The 26,481-nt window shown below is 28.3% G+C and overlaps 1 protein-coding gene across 2 annotated transcripts in view; it reads right to left on the reverse strand.

Moving 5' to 3' along the window:
- Window positions 1-26,481, reverse strand: part of LOC111626340 (myosin heavy chain, non-muscle-like) — a 95,169-nt gene that overhangs the window by 24,534 nt on the left and 44,154 nt on the right. Inside the window, exons 3-15 of one of the 2 annotated variants that reach the window (XM_023369669.1) lie at window positions 18,254-18,281; window positions 18,064-18,169; window positions 17,300-17,326; window positions 17,062-17,154; window positions 16,923-16,986; window positions 14,318-14,416; window positions 14,082-14,225; window positions 13,791-14,005; window positions 5,126-5,278; window positions 4,874-5,044; window positions 4,636-4,800; window positions 4,438-4,552; window positions 69-250 (exon numbers count right to left, since the gene is read on the reverse strand). In XM_023369669.1, the coding sequence (XP_023225437.1) occupies window positions 69-250; window positions 4,438-4,552; window positions 4,636-4,800; window positions 4,874-5,044; window positions 5,126-5,278; window positions 13,791-14,005; window positions 14,082-14,225; window positions 14,318-14,416; window positions 16,923-16,986; window positions 17,062-17,154; window positions 17,300-17,326; window positions 18,064-18,169; window positions 18,254-18,281 (1,562 nt within the window). The remainder of the gene's footprint in view (window positions 1-68; window positions 251-4,437; window positions 4,553-4,635; window positions 4,801-4,873; window positions 5,045-5,125; window positions 5,279-13,790; window positions 14,006-14,081; window positions 14,226-14,317; window positions 14,417-16,922; window positions 16,987-17,061; window positions 17,155-17,299; window positions 17,327-18,063; window positions 18,170-18,253; window positions 18,282-26,481) is intronic. The other variant, XM_023369670.1, reaches the window with a different exon arrangement.

Raw genomic sequence — 26,481 nt, forward strand, 5'->3', positions numbered from 1 at the left:
AGAATAAGATAAATACCCACTTGATTATTAGATATATTTAAGTAATATAAAAACAAAAAAATAAATGCCTTTTTCTCGTGGTTAGGAATAATACAACGAACAAAGTTGGGATTGGTATTACGAAGGGTAACCATTAGTTTGGCCAACTGATCTTTATATAGTTGACTAACGGTACGGAACATTCCCTTTCTGGTTCTTGCGCCGAACTGCGTATCACTCATGGTTGCCGCACCAATACCAACAATTTCGGCTAAAAAAAAAATAATTAAATATCTGAATATTTAATTTCTTGTTATAAAAATAACTATTTAGACAAAATACAGCTTAAATGTAGGGGAAAAACTTCTTTGTAGCTCAAACTTCTTCATTTTTCCCTTAATATAAAAAGTACTTTATACAAATCTCCAACACACATGCACACAATCTAGCTTTCATGTTAAAAATAAACTTCTGTAAGTGAAATAAATAAAAAAACAGCTTATTTTTTATGTTTGCTAAATGTTAAAATACCAACTCGTTTCTGCAGCTAACATCAGCCACATGACTATTTTGGCAAAGTAAATTTCATACTATACTGTACTCATAATGAGGTCAAAATGCATGTATCCAAAGATAGTGTCAAATTATGAATGTTTTGATACGTTCAAATCTGTAAGAAATGACCAAATTTAGTTAATGCATCTCTAACTGTGAAATTTTTAAAAATTGCACTGTTAAAGGTGCATTAAGTAATTCAACTTAGTTATCAAAATGTCTAGCACATCTTTATAAAAAATGGATTTTGTCAGTGACAAAATATTACAAGGATAATTTTTGGTTGTTTTAAATAAGGCATTCATTGAGTGTAAAATAACTATATACCATTATTGCTGGCTGGAGGCATAGGAGTCACTCCCAGCTGGTACTGTAAGTAACCGTGAATGGATATATCTAAATTTAAATACATCTGGAAGCAAAGACTTGCTTGGGGTCCAGACAGCATAACTGACAAGTGTTCCATATGGTAAGCAGAAGTTGCAGGTTCAAGTCCTGCTCTAGCTAGTTCTTTTTCTCCCAGAATGTTCTAAACTATTTAATAAATTATTATAATTATTAATTTAGATAACTTAACATCTACCTGTAGTATCAAATTACTTAGTTTCTAATTATTAATTATAGTATAATAACAGCCTGATTAATTATGGCAATAATTTGGCTTAGTGTAACATAACTTTTGGTAAAATGTAAGTTATATTAATGACACTTTAACTACATAAATATGTAAGAGTACTCATTTCAATCACATTTTTCTTAATTTCAGTAAAAATATACTTTCCATTTGTTCTATTTCATGGAAAAGCATACATAACACTATTTTGTTAGTATGAATAAAAATATTTTCAAAAAGAATAAATCATTATTATAGTATATATCCGGGTGGCCAAGCTCCTTGATAGTCTGAGCCATTTTTCAAAATTTGAAATTTTTCGCAAGCCGCAATTAAATACGTATTAAAAAGGTATGCAAAAAATTCCAGATTACAAATTATATCCATAGCAAGAGTGATACAAATTGTTTCCTCCAGAGCATAATGTCAACTGTCCATTGCAATGACAGTTTACGAATTCAAAATCGGTCTGGAGTCAGTCGATAATGGACGATTACGCCACTGTTTATGTTCGTTCGTGCAGTTTTTGATGAGTCATATCATTCTTAACTTGGACGGAAATGAAATTTGTTACAACATTGCACTTAGTCTTTCATATTTGTTGTTAGTAATTTAAAAGACATTTTGAAACACATACGGAACGATANAAGAAAATTGCTAATATCAATAATCTATTTACATACCATCTTTCCAAATATGTGCTACAAATGGATCTTGGGCACATTGAAGTAATGAAACAACATTTTCATTTAAAGGATCCATATTTTTCATTAACCACTGATTGGCTAAATAATCAACCTTTAAAAAAAATTATAATCATAAAAATTTAATTATTTGTTTAGAAAATAAAAATTTTTTAAATATAATAACACAAAAATGAAAAGGAAACTCGGGTACATTTATCGAGAGCCACAAATAATCCTTCAAAGAGCCGCAGGTTGGCCACCTCTGGTATACATGTTCACTTCTTATATTGACATATTTCCTATTTAATAAATTGGCTATGTTGTGAATTCTCTGCTTTTCCCATTGTCAATTTGCTATATGGGAGTTTGAGTTTATACATATAACTAAACAAAATTTTTAAAAATTTGTTCAAATCAACAACTTTCATTCCAAAATTTTGAACTATTTTAATCTACTAAACACCAGTTATAATTATTGGTTTATTAAGATTAATCTGTTTATGTGCAACATCAACATAAACTATTGGTCGCACAATCTCAATTTTATGTATTATGGATAAATGTAATCGTGAAATTGGTCACAACAAGGAATATCATTTGGCAATCAATGCCAGGCTTTTCTAATAAAAATTCCATGATTGTAATTTGAGTTCTTTAGAGCTATGGACAAATTCATTTGCCATCTTAGTCATCTAGCTCACTAGTTCATTAAAAAGCAGCAATGAAATAATAAAATATCACAGGTTATCACATTAATCATACTAAATCTGTCATTCAAATTGTAAAGACAGATCGATACGAATGGACTCCGACTTATTGTGGTCCTAAGCTATAACATATAATAAACCCTTTCCCTCCATAAAATAATGATACATGTAAAAAATGTGAAGCCTTTGCAAATTCAGCCCTACAAATCCAGCAATTAGATTTTTATTAGAAATGTAATATTTCTATTTTATGCTTATAGATTTATTTTTGGTTTATTTGTCAAAAAATTATGCATACATCTCATGGAAGAGAATATCATATTTATTAATTTACTTCATAATTCATTTCACAATCATTTTCACAATTTTCATTCTAAATATTTTTAAAATTGTAATTTAAAATTTCATGTCCTAACTAGAACTGAGTGTTTAAATAAATTAATATTTAAATAAATAGAATAATATTCATAGAAAAAAATTCATTAAAGAAAATATTAAGTATGTTTACATAACAAATGACATAGTAAATTATACATGCAAAATATAAGTTGAATATTTTCAAAAATTCAAAACACTATTGATAATAAATGATTATTGATGACATTTATACATTTAATCAGAGATTAATGAAATAAATAAATACCATCAAATAATAATTGATTTAATTAAGTTACAATACTTAATATGATTTTGTTATAAATAGAGTAAAACCTTGTTAAGTTGAAGTTTAAGTTGGGGTTTTATATCCCTTAGAGTTAATGAGTTTAATACCAGATTTTCTCAAAATTTTCTGTGGTCCATAAATTTCTTTGTTATCAAGCTGTTTCTAATGAGTATCTTCACAGTATGATTACAAAACTGTATAGTTTACAGTGCTTTCAAGAATGTTGTCAAGGTATCCCTTGTATACAAATCAGAATATCAATAACATTGTATTAGTGAAAGAATGTTAGTGCAAGGTTGTAATGGTGTGATGTCATGTTTAGCATGGGCCACTGTGTTCATTTACTTCTCTATATTCAAATGAAATATAACTGAAAATGGATTTGAGTTAAAAATACTGATAATTTTGGTTTAATGAAACCATATTATATGGAAAACTTCACATACTGCGCCCAGATCTATTGGTAGATTTGAGTTAATGCAGTTCAACTAAGCAAGATTTTACTGTAAGAAATTATACTAGAACTAAAACTATTATTAATACAAAATGTGAAATGCAAAACTGTCTTCACAGGGTATACATTAATATCAATGTTGCTAAGGAAATGTCAAAAAGTAGAATGACTTGTTTTTAGTGAAAGGTTATTTCAACAAAACTGAAAAAGCAAGATTTCAAAATAGCCATACAGATACAGAATGCACAACAACAGAAATTTATAAACTCAGGAATATGAAGATAATTTCATTTTGTAATAATATTTATTTATTTATGCAAGGATATTATTTATGCAAGGTTTTGCTTATTTTAATTTTTCTCAGTTGTTTTATTGTACAATGCAAGTGGTTGTAGTTAGGGGATGGAAATCAACAGTTGTAAAACTTTTCAAATTGTTTGTAAAATAAATAAAGTTGTGTTTTCACAGATGGTGAATTGTTAGGTAAATTCTTGAATATGCAGGGTGATTCTAATGATTAATGTATGTGATCACTTAGTCTTACTATAAAATTCAATATGAATAGTGAATAAAAAAAATATTTTTTAAACACATTTTAACCTTTTTCTGTTAATTGTGATGGTATTACATTTACTTTTGTAATATGTTGCAAATTTATATTTATTTATACAATTAAATGTGCACACATAATTGTGTTATACATGCGCACACACACAAGTGGCTACACTGGCTGCCTTTAATTAAAGAAAATTGCTAATATCAATAATCTATTTACATACCATCTTTCCAAATATGTGCTACAAATGGATCTTGGGCACATTGAAGTAATGAAACAACATTTTCATTTAAAGGATCCATATTTTTCATTAACCACTGATTGGCTAAATAATCAACCTTTAAAAAAAATTATAATCATAAAAATTTAATTATTTGTTTAGAAAATAAAAATTTTTTAAATATAAATGAATAATCTTTACCTTTCCAGCATAATGAATGATGCTAAAATCTGCAGAGCCTCTAAAATCAGATTTTTTAAATTTTGGATGGATAGTGTGAGTACTGTCTAATTTATCTACAAAAGTTTTATCTGTCGCTTTCGGAAACCAACATTCTTCATCAAGGAGAGCCAAAATACCCATAGGCTGTGAACATGTAAATACATTAATTTACATATTTTTCAACAATTACAAATGACAAACAAATCTAAGAACAAACCTTTTCAATAAGGTCTATTGTAGGTTGAAGATCAAGACCAAAATCAATAAATCTCCAATCTATTCCTTCTCTCTGATATTCCTCTTGTTCCAAAATGAACATTGTATGGTTAAACAGTTGTTGTAATTTTTCATTTGTATAATTTATGCATAACTGTTCAAATGAATTCAACTAAAATGGAAAGAAATAAGCAGAAAAATTATTATAAATATTAAAATTAAGCAATAGATATTTTTATAAAAACATTCTTACCTCAAATATTTCAAAGCCAGCAATATCCAAAATACCAATAAATGAAGCTCCTTGTCTTTTAGTACGATCTAATGAACGGTTAATGCGATGAACCAACCACTTAAAAAGTCTCTCGTAGCATGCCTTAGAAATTGCTTCAACTGCAAATTCTACCTTTAAATGCAAATTTACATATTAAACAAATGTACAGATAATTATTTAATGCAATATTACAACTTTTTCCAAAGAAAATTTGTATTTAATTATCATTTTTTATAAGTAAAAATCAATTAAAATTGATAAAAACTACACGTATAGTTCATAAACTTTTGATTAGTATATATTGATAGTTATAATAATTACAATCGATTAAATTATAAGTTAATTTATATGCAGTGGTGCCTCGTATAACATACTTAATCCGTTCCAGGTGCACATCCGCTAAGTGAAAAGTCCGTTATATGAAACGCATTTTCCCATAGAAATATATGTTAAAACATAATTCGTTCCGCAGCATAAAATAATCATGCTGTACCATAAAAAAAATGAAAATGGAGCAGTCACCAATTATGCCGGATAGTCAGATGTGGGAGGATGGGGAGGAACACTTTCTTCACACATTCATACAGATAAAGACTTTTTACACATTGCAGCAGGTCTCTTTTTATTGTTTTTTAATCGGAGTCAGATTCAGGAGAGGCTACCGGGACTTGCAGGGTCAACTCCTCTTGTTCCATCCTTTGTTTCTTGACAGCTGGCTTCTTGAAAAACATGTCCAAGGTGGTATGTTTCTCTCTGTTCTTCAACACCTGTCGGAAATGACGGGCAAGAGTGTCATCATAGAGATCATTGATCCTGTTGACCTCAGCTCTGTTTGGATAATGAGCGTTGGTAAACTCCTGAACCTCTCCCCATTTGACAAGGAAGTTTTTATCAACTTTCACTCCTTCTGATGATTTCGTGCTTCGTTTCAATTGAAATCACCTTTCTGTTTTTTTAGAAGCCACGTTTTTGTAAAATACTTGAATAAATGTAAATACCTTGTACTGAGGTGATGTACATAATAAACAAGGGAGCAAGCCGAATCCTAACGGGAGCTCTGTACTTCAGATATTCTAATAATGCTAATATATTCTAAAAATAGTAGATTGTCATTGGCAATGGCAAAAGAGTGGAACCATCATTTGCAACTTGTTTGCCTCACGTAACTGCCAAATGGAAAGTTTGTTATTCACAGCGTCCATTATATGAGGCACCACTGTGCTATGTTTGCACTGTGAGACTCCAGATTGGGTCTGAACCCTCATCAAAATTTATTTTATGAAAAAAAATGTTTAATTGAAAATATTTTTGGCAAATAAACCATTGTGAAAACATTGTTTTGTATAGGAAAAAAAGAGAAGGCAGATAGTGTTGAAAAAATAATTTTGGCCTCCCATATCTCCAGAGAGTTGTAGGAAAACAAAGGGGAAAGTTTTATGGTATAAAAATCATGAGAAGACAGCTGGAAACTTTTAGCTGCAGCTGAAAACCATTAGCAAGGAAAAGAAAAAAATTTCCCAATGAATTATGGTCGAGTGTCCTCAATTCAACAAACATTTCAGTTCGGATTGGCACTTTGTATCAACAAAAAGGTTGATGTTGATGTTTATGATCCCAAATTCGATCACAAGCATATCCCTGGAATAGGAAAATGACCAATTGGAAAGTAACAGGAAGAGGCCAAAACCAACTGAAAATGTCTGATCAAGAGAGAGAACCCTTTAAAAACTTGTGTCTCAGGGACGAGGCCTCTCTTTCCTTGTTTCCTTCTAAAAAGTACAGTATTCTTCCAGAAATTCAACTCTCTCTTGAAGATCCATGTCTTTCCATGAGCATCCAGCTGTATAGTTAGTTTCACATTCTTTCTTCCTCAAAGAATCATCCATCACTGGAATTGGTGTTTTACCACTCTCTCCAACAGCATTCTGTTCATAGGCAAAGTTCCTCTGATCCTTAAGTCACTTATAGATTATCCTTTGGAGATGGATCCCATGTATCTGGCGCGGCATCACTTCTGAATACTTCCAACAGAACATCTTTGGTTAGAAGTAGCCCCAAGATTGACAATCATCCAGGGAAGCCTTGCTGATGTCAATCCAAGATCACATACTTTTGGAAACTATTGCAAACAATGGCTTTTCATCAGACTTAACCAAAAGAACTGAAGGTGTCAATCTTGTACACTTCCTTCTACTTAAAAAAAAGGGGTTTAAATTGTAAACAGCGATCCTTGCTTCAGTGGCCGTTCCACCCACATATGACTTCTCATTATTCTCATCATCCTGAATGAAAGATCCTCTCTGATGATGAGAGATTTGACTGCAAACTTCCACACTATTGGGCCCATGAATAACCCTCATGGGTGGTCCTCACAGCACTAATAATTGAAATTCTAAAATCAGGACATATAATGAAATGAAAACCCCACACACTTTTCCAGCAAAAGGGGTTTATGGACTAAATGATTTCGGTTTAAAATAAACCAAAAACATTTGTTCTGTAAACACCTTTTGCTGAAAAAGTGTGCATGGTTTTCATTTTAGTACAAGTTATCTCTTTTAGTTTTGATTTTGGACTTAAGAATATTGAGAACATACGCAGTAATTTCTTTAAGAAAAAATTAAAATTTTATGTGCAGAATTTTTATTTTCAGCCTTTTGAATTTTTAAAAGTAAAATTTTCTATTCATTCTCCATCTTAATATGAAAACATATATCTAAATATATAAAATTGCTTGTCCTGACTGACTCACTCATTCATTCACTGATTCATCATCGCCCACAGCNAACGATTGTAAACGTTTCAGAAAATTGATCAAATTGAAAATAGTTCGTTTGATTTTCGGCAATTCTCTTCAGCGGTAGGTGTTATATAACAATTACTATGGTTATTGAAATATTGGATGTAAATGGGGTTTGCTTGCAAAACCTCCGCTGACGAAGTCGCGGGTAACAGCTAGTATATATATATATAGTTTATACAAACCTCCTTGCACACATCAATACCTTGTATATAAATGCTTCAACCAAAATCAGAACTAGACAAAATATCAAACGATTCTTCAAAAATACACATATCAAAATATATTTCTTGATACACTTGTTAATGAATTCTCTAACAAACTAATTTACATTAGTGGTTAATTGTTGTAATAAATTAAAAGGTTAAATACACAACTATTAAGTCAATTGCACTACTTACGGTTTATGTTTTTTTTAACTGTTTAAAATCTCTCATATTAAATTGTCATTTCAACTGCATATTATAATTTAAATTAAGTAAAAATTGTACATGGAATGATCAGAAAGTAACTTTATAAGATCCACAGTTTAATAATCAAATTGCACTATCAACTGTAACTCCAATGTAGGTAGTAATGGAGGAAATTAGCAAACTTTACAGTTAGAATGATGCATAACTGTGAAATAGTTGTGGTATAGCATTTCCAAACGATAACAATGTTATCACAAATTAGTTCAAGCAGCAGATATTTAATATTTTTTCTTGGCTAATAAAGTCCAGCTGATGAAAATCATCATCAGATCATCAAGGTGTATGAGGACAGTGTTATGTCCTGTCCATGACAATGTCAATCTGTATATAGAATATTGGTCTACAGATTTGTTACCAATGTTTTGATGGGAAGCACTTTATTATCCACAATACAACCTGGATTTGGCTCCTCCTGACTTTTGTGTGTTCTCACATTTGACATTAAATATGGCTTCCATTTTTTTTTAAACTCTTTCCAGCCTGTGAGCACTAAGAAGGCCTCTTTTAGCAAGCCCATTATGGATTCGGCCAGTCCCACAATGGGGTGGCCAGGTGGGGAAGGATAGAGCTCGTCATATCCAGAAGGACCACCACCAAAAAAATTCCTTTTTCAACCCGTCCAGATTTAATCCTGGGTCCCTAAGCTGCCACTTTGACTGCTTGGCCATTCGAATGGTTATATGGCTACCACTTCACTACCAAGGAAGAAATGAAAGTTATCATTGCTGGGCAGCTGCTGCTATAGGAACTAAAATTTTTTGAGAATGCAAACAGGCTTGTTATCCATTGTGATAATGACTGAATAGGATGAGTAATTTTATTGAGAAATAATATTACTTACGACATATTACATGAATGAAAATATACAGAATTTAAGTGTTTGTTTTTGCTAGTCTAGCTGCTTTGTAAAGTCACTCTTTGATTATTCTAAACACAATAATTTCTATCTATTATGTAATATTTGGCAATTTGGCATAGTTGTAATATTTGGCAATTTTACTATACAGTAGTACCTCAGGATACAAATGCTCCAGCATACAAAATTTTCAGGATACGACATGAAATTCAAACATATTTTTGCTCCATGGTACGAACAAAAACTCACCATACGACGTTACATTAGTTTGCAGCGCCATTTTTTATTCACTTCTGTTCATTGTTCTCAGTCCGCATGTTTGCTTCGTTGTGGAAGGATCTCGCTCGATAAAGGAAATCTTAAGGTATTATCACAAAGTGACTAAGTGACTGATTTTATTGAAAAGAAACATCCCGAAAAGGTTCACACTGACTGTATTTCTGCTCAGAGTAATGACATTTGCCTAAGTCATTTTAGAAACATTTTAAAAAGTAGGCAAAGCCAAACCTCTTTGGATAGATATTTTACCAAGCGACCTCTATCCAGTGAAAGTGCTGGTGGAAGTGAAGGAAAGAAATCAAAAAGCAGTGAATAAAAAATTTTTAAAAAAATATAAAACAGGAAAGATTAAAAAAAATTACTGTTAAGTTATTTTTAAGTTATTGTTACATTATGTTATGTAAGTTAAGTTTTAGTATCATTTCCCTTTTCTCTCTCCTCCGCCACCAGTTTACACCTCCACCGTCATCTATCCTCAAAGGTAATGTGCAAATAAAACTACATTTTTTTTAAATCAATTATTATTCTATTATGGTTATTTATACATTTACAACTACAAAATGCATTTTTCAGTGTTTTCCTTACTAGATTTTTTTTTTCAATGTACTACTTAGCTTTAATTTGAGTGTGTTTTTTCGTGTTGGAACAGATTATTTGGTTTTACATGTAATCATATGGGGGAAAATGATTCACCTTACGACATTTTCATGATACAATCTCAGTTTTGAAACATTAATTTCATATCCTGAGATACTACTGTATTGTAATTAATCAACAGAATCATATCACTGTTTCTAGTTTACTCACATTTCAAAATTTATTTACTTAAATATTTTACATATAATTGTAAATGTCTTATAACAATGGATTTCCACCAAAATAATCATTCTTATTAGAATTATTAAAATCTGAAAGTGTGGTTTATACCATAGTATAATATTAAAAAAATATAGTGATCAATAAAATTTTTATTCTAATCATTACTGTAATATATATATTAGTATTTGTCTCTAATTTGCTTAATTATATTTTATGATTTTGTCACATATGTAATACTGATTATGATTTGTACAAAAAGAAGATCCCATTTTAGAAAATCAATACTGAATTCTACTTGACTAAGAACTGAAAGAATACAATGGTGTTTTGTGTAATTGTACAGTGGGTGACCAGTTAATGAACATAATCTATTCCAAGACTTTGTTCACTATCCGAATTGTTCGTTAACTGATATCAATTTACCATAAGTTTTTATGGGAATTTGATTAATTTGTTCTGGAAACTCCAAAAAATATAATATACAGGTAACCCCCGTATAACACGGTAGTTACGTTCCAAAAAATTGCCGTGTTATGCGAATCAAAGAACTAGTACAAAAAGGAGGGTTAGGTTCCAAAAATTAAAAAACATGCTACTATATTTTCATGATTAAGTTAAATATCTTTATTAAAATTTTCTTAAGTGATACATATTAATATAAATTAAACAATGTTTTCTTTGTCATCACTAAAAGCACTATTAACCGAGAGCGTTTTATTTTTGGCAAGTTATCGTTATCCTCTGAGCATTTTTCTGCATTATTTTCAGATTCATGCTTTACCTTTTGCAAAAAGTGTATGTAATTTTAGATTGCTTGCTTCTAGTTAAAAGATCTTTATAAATTTCCTTATATGGTGCTAAGCACTTATGGCATAAGGGAAAAACATCTGGCAATACCAGAAGCAGAAGCGTCGAGATATGGCAAAATTGAAACAATTTTCGCGAAGGACCATATGTATAGAGACGAGAAAAGAAAATTTACACACTGAAGTACTAATAGTTCACGAAAATTATTATTTTCGTGAACTATTAGTACTTAAGTATGTAAAAATTTATTATATTTCATGTTGTACGAGGGTTTTACCCATTTCTTGAACCACATCAGAGTGAATCCGTGCTATAAAAGTACCGTGTTTTACGGGGGATGGTACCAATTCTCGAACCGTGTTAAAGTGAATCCGTGCTATAGAAGTGCCGTGTTATATGGGGGTTACCTGTATATACTTTCTTACTACATTTATTTATATGTAATAATAAAAATACATATATACACAGTCTTGCATTTTTATTAGTCATGTTTTTTCTGTTTGTGGGGGTTAAAGAATGTCTAATGTCGATTGCTTTTCTCTCTTCTTTAGGATTTTTCAGAAGTAATTAATTTTAGAAATCCCTAAGTCTATTAACCTCAATCTGGTTTGGATGCCATTCTAACACCATCGTTCTGACATCCTCCCACTTCTTCAAAAGATGTTTAATAGCAGATATAGGCATTAATCCTCTTTTTCAGAAGAAAACATCTTGCTGAGTTTCTTGGTGTTCTTCATTCATTCAAGAGTTCTTGGTGTTCTTCTGTCATCAGATCCGTTTCAGGTTCCATTATGAGCTCTAAAATGTTCTTTATTTTTCAGATGTGATTTTTGTTACTCCTTTAGCTGCTTGAGTCTTCTTGATTATACTATATCTTTCTTAGATAAGATTGAACTGCAGCTTACTGTAGACCTGTTCAAGCCATACTGCCCAGCAACATCAGATATCTTCTACCCACTCTCTACTATTACCATTATACTCTCACCTTTCAAAAATAAAAATCGATTCAAAACTTAATGAGTGCCTACCCAACAGTCTTGGGAATACTATAAAAAAAATTGTTTGTCAGAAAAATAAAAGGCTGCAATTACAAGGGAGAGTTTCAAAGTTCGGAGGAATACTAACTATCCAATCAGTATATACTGTTGAGTGTTGATGTCAACATCTCCCATGCTCTGAAAAGTTTCAATTGTTACCTGATGACAAGGGAAGACAAATCGGTATTCATTATTTTACATTGCTTCTTCTTGTGTTTGTTCTGTGAAGTGTTCTCTGTCTGAACATAAAAATCATTCACATCTTTCTGATTTGTTCATAGTCCAAACTGTTTGTTAACTGATCATCCACTGTATTTTGAATAGTCAAATATTCACTGTATTTTGAATAGTATTATATAGTCAAAATCTGATAATTGTGGCTATACATCATTTTCCAATAGCAACTTGTATACTCGCGTCTAGACTGAACATTTATACATATATCTAGAATGTCTATACATATTCTAGTGCAGAATCGTCTGACGAATCTAGTGGCATATAAGGTTTTAGTCTGTGACTGTAACTTTTGGAGATATCGCGGTTTATAAACATCAAAATTTGATTATTGTGGCTATACTTAATTTATAGTCAATGAAATTTTTACATTTTTATTTAATAAATCTTATTTTTGTGATCATATTTCATTGTTGTGACTTTTCCGAAACCTACTAGAACTAATCTCATATATTGTTTTTTTGGTATATTTTCAATTCAACTTTTTTGTGTTAATTAAATAAACACAAGAATTAAAAATATTACATGATGATTTACAGTGTGTGTAAAGATTTGTTAGGAGAGACTTGGAATAATTAAAAATAAAGTTTGATAACTTTAATTACAGCTTATTTTACTGAGAAAGTTGTTGAAATATATATTAGGCCCAGTACTTGCTTTGAATAAAATAAAAATGGAAAACATAAAAGCATTCTGCATTGAATATTTTGAGGAAATTAGTTTAATTAGTGAAAAGATTAATCAATTTTGAACAATGATATTAAAGCAAATATCTTGAAACACTTTAAAAAAAATAAGAAACATTGAAATCAGCACAGATAAAATATTCATTCATTTAGAAAAGCATGCACTTCCCTCAACTGTTATGATTGTTCACAAGCTTTACTGACAAAATTATTGCAGAGAAAACAAGTTTAATATTTAACATAGAATGGATGGATGATAATGCAAAAGTATAAGAAGAAATAGGCCTAGTATCAACAGAAAACGATTCTGTAATTGTGAAATTACTTTATCAAGTCATGTTAGAGCATGTCATGACTGAAAAATTAAATTTCTAGTCACATCATGTCTGAAAATCTACGTTTTATAAACTTGCAACATTCTATCCACTTTTGTATATTAAAAATGAAGCTTATTAACTATATAGGCAAATTAGTATCCAAATAGATTTAAATAAAAATTAAATGTATTTGGATATCATACTATTTTTAATGTGATCATACTCAATTATATGAAATTTAATATAATGTATTCAAACAAGTTAACCATTTTGACCTTCTGCAATATAAACTTAGAATCATGGATGATATTTTTAAAAATACAGTTAAAAACTTACTTGTTCTTTGGTTTGAGCTTTAGTGACGTGATCTCTACCAACTTTTAGTCGAGGCCTCAAGAATGCTTTTGTGATTTCGGTGACATTAAGACCTAATAAATGGCTGATTTTCTGGGCAACTGTGTTATCTGGTAAAGTTGCCTGATCCGAATTTCTCTCTTGTCTAAATTTCATATTTCCAAATAACAGAACAGCTGATACTATACGAAAAATGGCTATAAAGATAAATGCATGTATTTAATAAAATTTATTTTATCTTTTTTCATTAATTCTTTAAAGAAATAATTTTACCACTTAGATCGTCGTTACTTAAACCCATAATGCTCATTGCTTTAGTTGTATTCCTAAATTCTACACCATCGTCCACTCCCGTAACCGGTACATTACCACAGGTAAGGAAAGTATAATTTTTTATGTCTTCCAAAAGATATTCTTCTACAGAATAAATATATTTACTTAGTAATTACAAAATTAAAAATAAATTATATTCAAATTTTTATAAATTGTAATAAAAATTTCAATCTTACTTTTTTGTTCTGGAGTTGTGCCATTCAGAAGCTGATAAAATATATGAAAGCAACGTTCGTCAGCTGCTTGTCTAATGGCACGTGACTTCTCTAAAAGATCTGATTAAAGTTAAAGATTTAACAAAATTTTATTTTTACAATTTTTTAATAACTATCTCATTTAAGATATATGATTTTAAAACTGCTGTGGAACTATTTGCATCATTTCTCAAAACCAGTATAGTCATAAATAATTGGTTACAATTTGTTTTAAAATTTAACAAATTCAGAAAAAACTGTTAATAAAAACAGTTTTTTGACACCTGTAATTAAGTCAGTTTATGAAATCTTAAGGATAGTTATATGTAAATATTTATAATTTAGAAATTTAACAAAGTCAGTGAAAAAAATTAACACATTATTATTATTTTTCAATTGAATTAACTTGAAATAAAGTAAATATGCTATCAGCAGTGGAAAACAAGTACAGTAAACCTTCCCTTTGTGACTTCTTCTCATTTGTGACCAGCAGAAAAATTCCCCAAAATTTTCCAGTAGAATTAGATTGTACAGACCTCTATTTTGTGACCAACTCTGATTTGTGTCCATCTCCAATATGTAACTATATTTTTGGTCCCTTCCTATAAAACAAACCTCTGATTTGTCACTATTTCCATAAGTCTAGACACTTCAAATGCAATTTCTTTGCCATATGGAGCAACTTTTTTTTAAATTCTGTTTCTAAGCACTAGCAGATTAAGCCTTTAGGAACTAAAGATTAGGGCCCCTCTACATAATTTTATGATATTAAACTAATAAGAATTATTTGTAAATTATGATATACAACTGCAATTGTAAAATTGCTCTATTTTTTCCAATTTTGAGTTGTCTGAGACATGGAGCCTCTAGGCATGTGCTTTACCTGTCTAGAGGGCAATCAGGCACTGTTTTCAGGAATGCTATTATGATTATCACTAACTAGTGAAATGTAACTTCTTTACAGTAATAAAAGGATTCAAGTAACTGGTGATTTTTTCAGACACTAGCATTTTGTTAATGGAAAGTGAAAATACCACAAATTCAACAGGTTACATTACTTCAAATATCAAAGATGCTCACAGAACACATTCATAGACGTTCTGTTTTTTAGTGTTACCTACATCCAGCTCTTATATTCTCTTAACCAATTTTCCAGTAAGATCATATCATTTCTTGGTCTCTCTCTCTCTCCTATAGTGATAAATTGCTTTGACTGCCATCAAGATCTAAATTACAATGTGTGAATAAAAGTAACTTTAATTAAAATGCCTCAATGTCCTTGACTTACTAAAATATAAATTTTCTTCTACAAGTACATATCTTCTAATTTCAGGACTTATTATACTGGCTTTACAGATAATGCTACAGAGTTTCACAGAAAACAATTTTTTTTTTATTTAATATACCTGTATATTATTTTATTTAATACAGTATAATAAGTCCTGATATTAGAAGATATGTACTTGTAGAAGAAAATTTATATTTTAAAACTAACTTTAATTTGATTTCCTTCTTTAAATTAACATGTAGTTTATATTAGGATCTACATTTTGGTATTAATTCATTCAATAATACTAAATTATGTTGATTTATTCTTTCTAAAAAAATATAAGAAACTATAACAACAGTATCAGTGTACAAAGTTGAACTCATAAAAATTAAGGTAATTAAATAACTGAAATCATAATTTAATTTGTAATATAAAACTTTCATTATATTTTTATGGTGATTCTTCAATCTGACACCGGATGCTAAGATTAAAGATAACACTAATAAAATCACTGAACAGTATATATTTTTTTTTTCTCATTCACTCTTCTCTGCTGGGGATAACCTCAACTCCAGCAGTGCACATGCTAGTAACATTTATCCCCTACTGCTCATACAATAAAGTACCATCTGGCACAAAATTATTACATCTTACAGAGAGAATATTCATAGATATGTATTAAGACTACTTTGATTAAATATTATATAATTTTCAACTGTATTATTGTTTAAGTATAATATGTAAAATAATAGTTTTGTAGAGAAAGATTTTTATTTTGAAAAAAGAAAATATTTTCAAAATGTTCACGTTTATTAACTGATTTTTATAACGTATAATAATTGTAAAATATATAAACGTCAAAAATGTAGGATTAATAAATATTTGTTACTTAAAATATTCTTGATAATTCAATAACAAAATTTTATTTTATATATATAAATTTTTGTTAACTACAAATATATAAAAACTTACTTCTGTACTTTTGACTGCAATAGTTTCAAATTCAAATAATTTCAAACTCTAGTTTTAGTAAAAATTATTTTTTTAAGGATGGTTTTGTTAATCATAAATCACAACTGAAAAATTTGCATGCAAAATTTAAAATCTGTAAATGATTTTAATAAGAAAATGATTTGATAATTCCATGAATTAAAACAGTTCAAAGTCATAAAGAGGTCTGAAAAACAATTATTTTTGTTGTTTCCATCCGTAAAGAAAATAAGAAACTCAACTTCACCCACATCATTGTAATCTATCATAACATAACATTGACATAACCTTCTTTAAATGTAAAGAAAGTTTAATAAAAAAAGATACAAGTTTCAATATTGGCACCAGCAATGAAGCCCGAAGCATCGAAATTTATTCGAATAAATTTACCCTGAAATTAGAATATGAATTGTTTTTTAATTAAAAGATTCATTTTTAATCAATTAAAATGAAAAAAAAAACTTACAAATCTGGAAGAGTTATCATTTTTCACTGTTTTTGCATTCCCAAAAGCTTCAAGAATGGGATTTGCTTGTAAAAGTTGTTGTTCTAATTCTCCCTGAAAATTATAATAAATTTTGAGTAATTTTTAAAAATATATTTTAACAATTTAAATGTTTTGAAAACAAAAGAAGTTTACAGTATTACAAATATACAAAAACACAGATTATTATAGTGAAGTATAAGAATTTTATAATACTCACAATAATGTTGACAGGAGGAGGTTGATACTTGATGAGAGCAAAGACAGATAAGGAAAATAAAAGACATTAGCTACACAACTAATTAACATGCACAAAGTTTTATAGATATAAAAATAAAAGGAAAAAATATGAGCATACTCTAATAAGAAATAAATAACAACAACAATAAAGAAAATTTTAAGAACAATAAATGTAAGAGCATGAATACACATTACAAAAAAATTACAAGAATGAACTAGCCACTGTGATTACTCAGCTGAATTAATCAATGCATTTATAACAGTAAATGATATTTAAATAACACATTAATCATCATTCACTGTTAAAAATATATTGATTAATGCAACCAAGATTATTGTAGAAAGAACTATTGAAATTAATTACTATTTAAGTACTGAAGAGAGAACGAATAATTTATATTTTTTAAGTCATTAAATTTACAGCTTAAGTTATCTATTAATAACCATTTCATCATTTAACTTTTAATCTAAAATATTTTAGATCATGAATTAAATATATAATTTAATCATCATTAAATAAAGTAGTCAAGCAATATTTTAGTCTGCTCGGGATGTATATTAAAAGATTAGTTGTCGTCGTAGCTTTGATAATGAATTTATAGCAATTTTTTATTGTTATTATCTATATTTTGTACTTAAAAAATTACGTTTATATATTTTGGGTAATTTCTGAGCAATTTATATATTTTATACACAATCTGTATTTTATGAAGACTAAATATTTTAAAAAATAAACAAACTTACCGAATGTATACCTGCTACAGAAGTACGAGGTTTGGAGGAAGCCACATATGCTAAATATTGAATCACTTTTTTCGTATTTTCAGTTTTACCCGCACCGGATTCACCACTAAAAATTTAATTTGCAATATTTTCGTTAAAACAAAATCCATCTCCATCACTTATTTGTTTATGTACTTAATGTAAAACTTACGTGCAAAGTATGGATTGGTCCTCACGATCTAATAAAATAATTAATAATTAAAATGTATGAAGTTATTGATTAATTTTAAACACAATTTATTAATACCAGATAATCATTTAGCTAACTTAATCATTTCATCACTCTACTTCTGATAATTAATTAAATTAAACATATAATTTCAAACCCTAGTTTTATTATAATTCAAAATGGGTGTGTAAAAAACTTAAACACAGTCAATAATTACATTCTTGATTCATAAGTTTGATAAGAACATTTTTATATACTGTGTTACACAAAGAGTAACACTAATCTAATATGTTGTTTAGTCAACTGAAATTTATTCGTGTGTTGTTAGTTGAGAAAACAGTAACTAAGATTTTTGTCACCAGGGCCAAACTAATAAAATTTCTAATGGAGTTTAACAATTTTATATTGGTCTCCCAAGGAAGGCATCAAGATCTATATCAGTCATTAAATATTAATTTTAAATCCCAATATATCATATATTCAAATCACTAAAATGTCAAGATTTATCATACTTATTATTATTTCCAACGAAGAGTTCTTGGATGATGATGATAAATAGAACTAAAAAGTTTAAAGTAAAATACTTTCCTTCTACTTAATAAAGATGGTGACTTACTTTAAAAGAAAAATCTGCATAACAAGACTAAAAGAAATAAATAATCTGTGAAACTGACAGATTCTATTTTCAAACACTTATTCAATGTGCTTGAGAAGAGTTCTAATTTCATTCAAATGTGGTTCTCAGTTATCAATCCACAGATCACTTAAATCAATTCATAGACAGTAGACTACCTGTGTCCTTGTCCACTTTTTATCCTGTAAATATCATCTTAGATAATGACAGACCGTGTGCCAAAATATTTGGTCTGTCTAGTAACCTATCATAAGAGATAAGTGATGTTGAAAATGTTCTTTTCTCTGACTAAGCAGAAGAAAATTATATTTTGTAAAAATCACTAGCTAATGCGTTCAGATCGCCAGTCATCAATGAATCATATTTGAGAACAACTGTTCTACACTATTGGAAATTTTTACAGATACTATCCTTGCCAAAGTGATGAACATAATTATAGAAGTAAAATATCTTCGTGTCAAACAGTATAGTAGTTAAATTAATATCAATGGCATATCTGTGTAGAATTTATATAAACAGAATAGAATTTACAGACACACACACACACAAGAAAAATTATATAGTTCTATCCAAATGTGCATAAACAATTGTTTAAAAACTAGCTAGAAATCAAAAACATCTTAAATAACCAACAATAAACCCAATCTATTATAAAAATTTTATCAGTGCTACAAAGAGCAATAATAAATCCCACAATAAATTAGTCTGCGACATATGGAATTACTTCCAATCAGAAAAATGTAATTCGTTTAACTCAAATGAATTTTTTTAACAAAATGTCAATAATCTAAGCTATTAAATCAATTTTCCTGTATAATAAACAGTTTATTTTGGAAACAATTTTTTATTCGTATCATATGTAATAATGAAATAGCTTTTTCTGTCTGTATCTGCAATTATTTCTTTGATGACATGGATCTACATATTACAGCTTACATTAAGTCTCCAATTTATTTATATAAGACCAATAAGATTTAAGATGACAGATCACAATTTCTGGAAATTTGCTTTCATTATCACAACTATTTGAGATGTGCTTTCATAAATTGGAAAAATTTGATGTAACTCATATTCAAAAGAAATTTCATATGCATCCAAATTTGTCTTTCATTAAAAATTATTAAATATATATCAAACTTCTAGATTTGTGTACTCTTTTTTTTTCGGTGTGTAGAAATCATTAAAATTTGCTAAAATACAAGAGTGTGTTAATCAATAAAATTGTTGGAATCATTCTGATGATTCATCAACTAATCCTTTACCGTCCTCTCTTGGCTTTATTCAATATATTGATTTTATTTCATTCACTCATTCATTCAAAGCAAAAATATAACTAAATTTTCACATGTGATTAGTGATTAGTAAATGAGAAAAGGACTAGCACACACAAGTTATGAGGTTGCCTACAATTACATCCGTTACAGGTAGATCTAAACACTAATGGGATCTATCACTATGAACAAGAGATGAGAAATGATACTTGACCTTATTCCTGATAAAATTTATAGGAATTTTAATCAGGTTTAAATCTAGATCAGCAGTAGGCTAACATCTTAGCACATCTAGCCAAGTACACAATTAAATAATCCATTTCCTATTAACACACAAATAATGGGATAGTTTTAAAAGAATTTGGTTTTTTTAACCTCCATTTTTTCATGATACAGTATATTATATGAAATGTACTTTTTAAAAATATAACATCTCTAAACCCTATTCATTAGTAAAACAAAAAGTGCCAAATTATAGGACTATTACATATCTAATTAGTTTCTAATCATTAATTCAACCATATAATAGCCTAATAAGTTGGCATTTCATTTAGTTTTACTTTTTAAAAATAAATATAAACTTCAAATTAGATTTTTAAAATAGTTTAATAGTTTATATAAAGATTTTTCTCTTAAAATAAGTATTGATTTTTTTTGCTTATTACCAAAAAAAATCAATATTTAACTTAAGCAAAAAATTCTTTTGTGGTCAATTATATATAACAAATAAAAGAGAATAGTGATAAATTTTTAAAAGAATTTTATAAATGTTTTATATTATTTTTCTAAAAATAAGTTCTTAAAATATTGATTTAAGAAAATAAGAATTAGATCCAAATAAATATATAAAATATTGGAGATAAAGGAGAGGAAATTATGATTACTTACAAGTACACTGATAAAAATATATCATTGCTGTTTGCTGTGTCATTTATTTTAGCATTTTATTAAAATTATTTATTAGTTTATCAAATTGGTTTAGTTAGTATTATAAATTCCTTAAATTATTTTATGCCAAATTTTCTTTCAATTATTCATATTATTGTATAAACAATAAAAATATTTATATAATAATAATTTTCTTTTATTTCTATTTATATACTCTCTATTTAGAATTATCCATAAAAGCATCTTACAATAAAAAAATCATAAATTATGAAGTTAAAAATAAGAAACATTAATACAAAGGCAAGATTGTTGCCTTTACTACTACTACTAAATAATATTTCACTACTGAATGCAGCATCCGAATTAACACATTTTTTACTGGGTAATCAGGTTTAGTTATTGAATACCAGCCAAATTAATTCAAGGATTGTCCAGAATCAGGTCAAATAAAAAAAAATTACAAACAAAATGCTTAGTTTGCAAACTTTAAATTAGATAATGTAAATTTGATTCTTTTGTCAATCTGCTTCTAAGTTCTAAACAATATCATGACTCAGTTAAGCAAATATTAATATATGAATTTCATATTTTTGGCTTCTCTGTGAATATGAATTTGTAATTAATTAAATCAGTTTATATTGCACTATTTTTAATGTACATACAGAATTTTTTTACTGTACATTATATCAACAAAAGAAATTTTTATAATTAATTCTGTAATTATTTTATTCTCCCAGTGTTGACAACTATTTAAATAATTTTTTAGAATAATTTTAATAACCAACAGTTTATTAATAAGTTTATTTTGCTGTCTGCTTAACATTATATTATTTATAATGTCAATTTCTTCACATGCAAACCAAATTTTTGCTTTACTATCTATATATTTATTTTTACCTTGTTACAAAATGTAACAATGCATACAATTTGAAACCATAATTTAATTTAAAAAGACTAAAATTGCTAAGCTTGGGAAACCAAAATTACTCTTTATTTTCACTGTTCTATAACCATCATCAGCTTGTTAATGTAGAACAACACTAAAACTATTCTGTAGTTTGTTAAGTTTAGAACATTGCTATCATAAAACAAATTAAAATAAACTTTAATATATTATAAGTTGTATATTTTTGTTCTACTTTATCTTCTGTGGTAACTATATTCTAAACTTAATGATTAGTCTTCTGTATTAACCTTTGAAGATTTTTTTAAATCTTTTAAGAAGNTTTTTGGATAGTTAAATAAAATTGAATTGGAGACTGAATATTTATATGAAATGTGTCCAAATAACAAATGCAAGTTTTGAATATGTGAAAAATTTACATAAATCATTCAGCTTTTCTTGTTGTCACTAGTTCTTGAATTTCTATATATTATCTGTCAAGTATTTAAAGTTGAATATAAATAAAGAATTTTAAGTTTATAGCAAAAGATATTGAAATGAGTTTATATTGTTATAATAACAGGTCTGATCTGAATGTTAAAAATTTTTTAGAATAATTTTAATAACCAACAGTTTATTAATAAGTTTATTTTGCTGTCTGCTTAACATTATATTATTTATAATGTCAATTTCTTCACATGCAAACCAAATTTTTGCTTTACTATCTATATATTTATTTTTACCTTGTTACAAAATGTAACAATGCATACAATTTGAAACCATAATTTAATTTAAAAAGACTAAAATTGCTAAGCTTGGGAAACCAAAATTACTCTTTATTTTCACTGTTCTATAACCATCATCAGCTTGTTAATGTAGAACAACACTAAAACTATTCTGTAGTTTGTTAAGTTTAGAACATTGCTATCATAAAACAAATTAAAATAAAAAACTTTAATATATTATAAGTTGTATATTTTTGTTCTACTTTATCTTCTGTGGTAACTATATTCTAAACTTAATGATTAGTCTTCTGTATTAACCTTTGAAGATTTTTTTAAATCTTTTAAGAAGTTTTTTAAAAGATATATATATATATATGGTGTGGGTTTTTATATATCTGTTACTTATCAAGTTAATAATTGGTCTTTTACACTATTATATTTGTATTCATTGCAAGCTGAGTGGCCATAGAATGGTCCAAAAGCAGAGGACTTTTTTAAATTGAAAAGTATTTCAGAAATAACTTGTAAAGTCACATGATATATATTTTCAGGCTCTAATAGATGTCACAAAAGGCTATAGATTCTCCTCCCCTAGAATAGCCAAATTTTAATAAAGCATTGGTTCAAGTTCTTGAACAGTTTGATTCTTTATACTTTTTAATTAATATTCAATGTGTAATTTTAAACTTTGAATAATAAAAATTTTTCTAAATTTAATTCTATTTTTATAATAAGAAAATTATGCTTTGAGTGACATTTAAATATATTACAAATATTTATAAATGTTTTTAATTAAGCTTCCTCAGCTTATCTTCAGGGGCATAAGTTACAGTATTCAGGAGCATAAACTAAGTATTGAATGGTGTTTTGACAACTTCGTTTCTTTGATTGCTTTTTAGTGTTTGAACAAATGAAAAACAATGCACAAATGCAAAGTATTACCTATAGATATAATAGGTTAATGTATATTAATCTATAACTTAATAGCCATGTTCGATAAATAATTATTTCTAATTAAAGTTCTGTCACTTTCTATTTCTCATACAACCATATTTCTTAACTCTTCATACTTAGTAAAGGACTTCTTGCAGCAATATAAAAAAATTATATAATCAGAATAGCTGATACTATAGTTACAACTGATTGTTCTGTATATTTGTGGATTTCATATATAAAATTATATATAATATACATAATAATTGTAGTAATGAATTCAATAATGATCTTTCAATTTATTGATCAAGTTTGGTTCCTTACATGGTTTTAATTAGGGTTTCTCATTTCCCAGTCTTTTGCTTGTCCCGGGATAGAATTAATTATTTTTAAGATATACAAAATATCTTGAAATCAAATGATGTAATTATTTTTCATGTTTTAAAGTAATTTAATACGTTCTGCAACCTCCAAAATCGTATTAATAATGCTGTGTAAGATATACAGGTAACCCCTGTATAACACGGCACTTCTATAGCATGGATTCACTCTAACACGGTTCGAGAATTGGGAACATCCCCTGTATAACACGATGGTTTTATAGCACAGATTCACTCTAACATGGTTCAGGAATTGAGTAAAACCCTCGTACAACATGAAACGTAATAAAGGATGCGTTCTTTTATACTTCCGCATAACTCCATGCGAGCATTCTAATTGTTTTCGTGGCTACTTTGAATGCTCTTTCAACAAATAATCCATTTAATGGTTAAATTTTACAATTAGGACATTTCTTTTGCATCTAAAAGCTCATTTTAGAATTATAGACTCCTCCATCACGATACTATCGATAGTGCAGGCACCGCCATCTTTCTTTCACCGTCGTTCCTAAATGCCTACAAACAGCAGCGCACTCCCATTGCAGAGCGACCACTATTAACGAATGCACCCAAAAACTGTTACCAGTTGATGATGCTCATGCTGAGATCAACTTAAGTTCAGAAGATTATTCATCCTATATGATGATGTTCATGCTGAGATCATCATATAGGATGAATAATCCTCTGGTATAATATTTACTTAAATAATATATAAGTATTTTACCTATGAAAAAAAATAAATAATAAATCAATTTAAATAAGGATTTAACAGCATGTTTTTTAATTTTTGGAACCTAACCCCCCTTTTCGCATTAGTTCTTTGTTTCGCATAACACGGCAATTTTTTGGAACGTAACTCCCATGTTATACGGGGGTTACCTGTATATTAAAAATTAACTTTGAATTACTGTGTTTCCCCGAAAATAAGACAGTGTCTTATATTAATTTTTGCTCTGAAAAGTACGCTAGGTCTTATTTTCAGAGAATGTCTTATTTTTTCCAGGAAGAAGAATTCATATTTATTATTGAACAAAAAAATTCCCAAGTCGAACTTAGACGAGAGTGACGTATATCCGATGTGNCCTATGAAAAAAAATAAATAATAAATCAATTTAAATAAGGATTTAACAGCATGTTTTTTAATTTTTGGAACCTAACCCCCCTTTTCGCATTAGTTCTTTGTTTCGCATAACACGGCAATTTTTTGGAACGTAACTCCCATGTTATACGGGGGTTACCTGTATATTAAAAATTAACTTTGAATTACGTAGAAATTTTCACAAATAGAAAAAATTTATTAAAGTTTGATGGAAACTACATACAACAACAACAAATGCTTCAATTAAACTTAGTTGAAAATTTAAAAAAAATGAACTTACATCAAACTTCTAACTTAAAGGGTAATTTTTGTTTTTTTTTTTTAAATAAAACATAATACAAAATATTATTGTAAATTTTTATAATAAGATTTTAAAAAGCAAAGAAGGTCAATACTCCAATCACTCAATCTGATTCTTTTTTAACTAAGAAGAAGTTCTGCTACCGAGAATGCCCTTTCCGATTCAATTCATGCGAGTGGAATCGTTTCATGCATTTATCAGAGACAAATGTTGTGTGTTTTTTCACCAGCAGCCTGGAAGATTTCTAGTTTGTTTTTGAGATTGTAGTACTTCTTTTGCTCTCTAGTATTCTTGATTTGTCTACCTTGGCTGCTTTAATAGAAACACCAAGCTTACAGCCTGATAATTCAGCATTTCGTTCGTCTTTAATAATCAGGTTTATGAAAAACAACTTCATACTTTCAGACTTCGTACTCATTTCTATTCTTGCCCAATTTGCACAACCTGGCGTTGCGCAGTTATCGAAGCTACTGGGCATGGTTAAAAATTAAGACAGCGTAAGCACAATTATTTCAGATATTACAGGTTCTGACAAGTAAAGAATTTTCAGAGTCCTGCCATAAATAAGCTATGTATTGATTATTGACCATTTGTGACATGCCTTAACAAGCAAAAATTTAAAAAACTAATAAGTAGGTTTAAAATTAATAAATACAAATGTATTCTGACAGTTTATGATTTAATTATACTTTCTATTTGCAAAATTTTCTCAATCTTAACATAAAATAAGAAAAAAAAAGTGAATTTTTAAGAAATTTGCAGGATTTCCTGGGATGAGAAGAATTCCCCAGGTTAAAAAACAACCAGGATCCAATTTGAGAAACCCTAGTTTTAATACCAATAAAATTTAAATATTTTTCTAGAAATATTTACCTAGATATACTGTAAAATCTGTTAATGTAATTTTATTATATTACATTAACAGATTTATATCTGTAACTGAAAGAATTAAAACTATTTTATTATAAAATAAGACTCAAAAACTTGCTATTTCTAAGTAAATATTCTCAATGGATGAATTAGGCTTTTTGAACATCATATGACTGACAGTCAGAGATTCAAAGCACATCAATTTGCCTCTCTAAAATATAAATTT

Source organism: Centruroides sculpturatus, unplaced genomic scaffold (assembly GCF_000671375.1).
Source record: "Centruroides sculpturatus isolate CEXI.00-Female unplaced genomic scaffold, Cexi_2.0 scaffold26, whole genome shotgun sequence".
Taxonomy (NCBI): Eukaryota; Metazoa; Arthropoda; class Arachnida; order Scorpiones; family Buthidae; genus Centruroides; species Centruroides sculpturatus.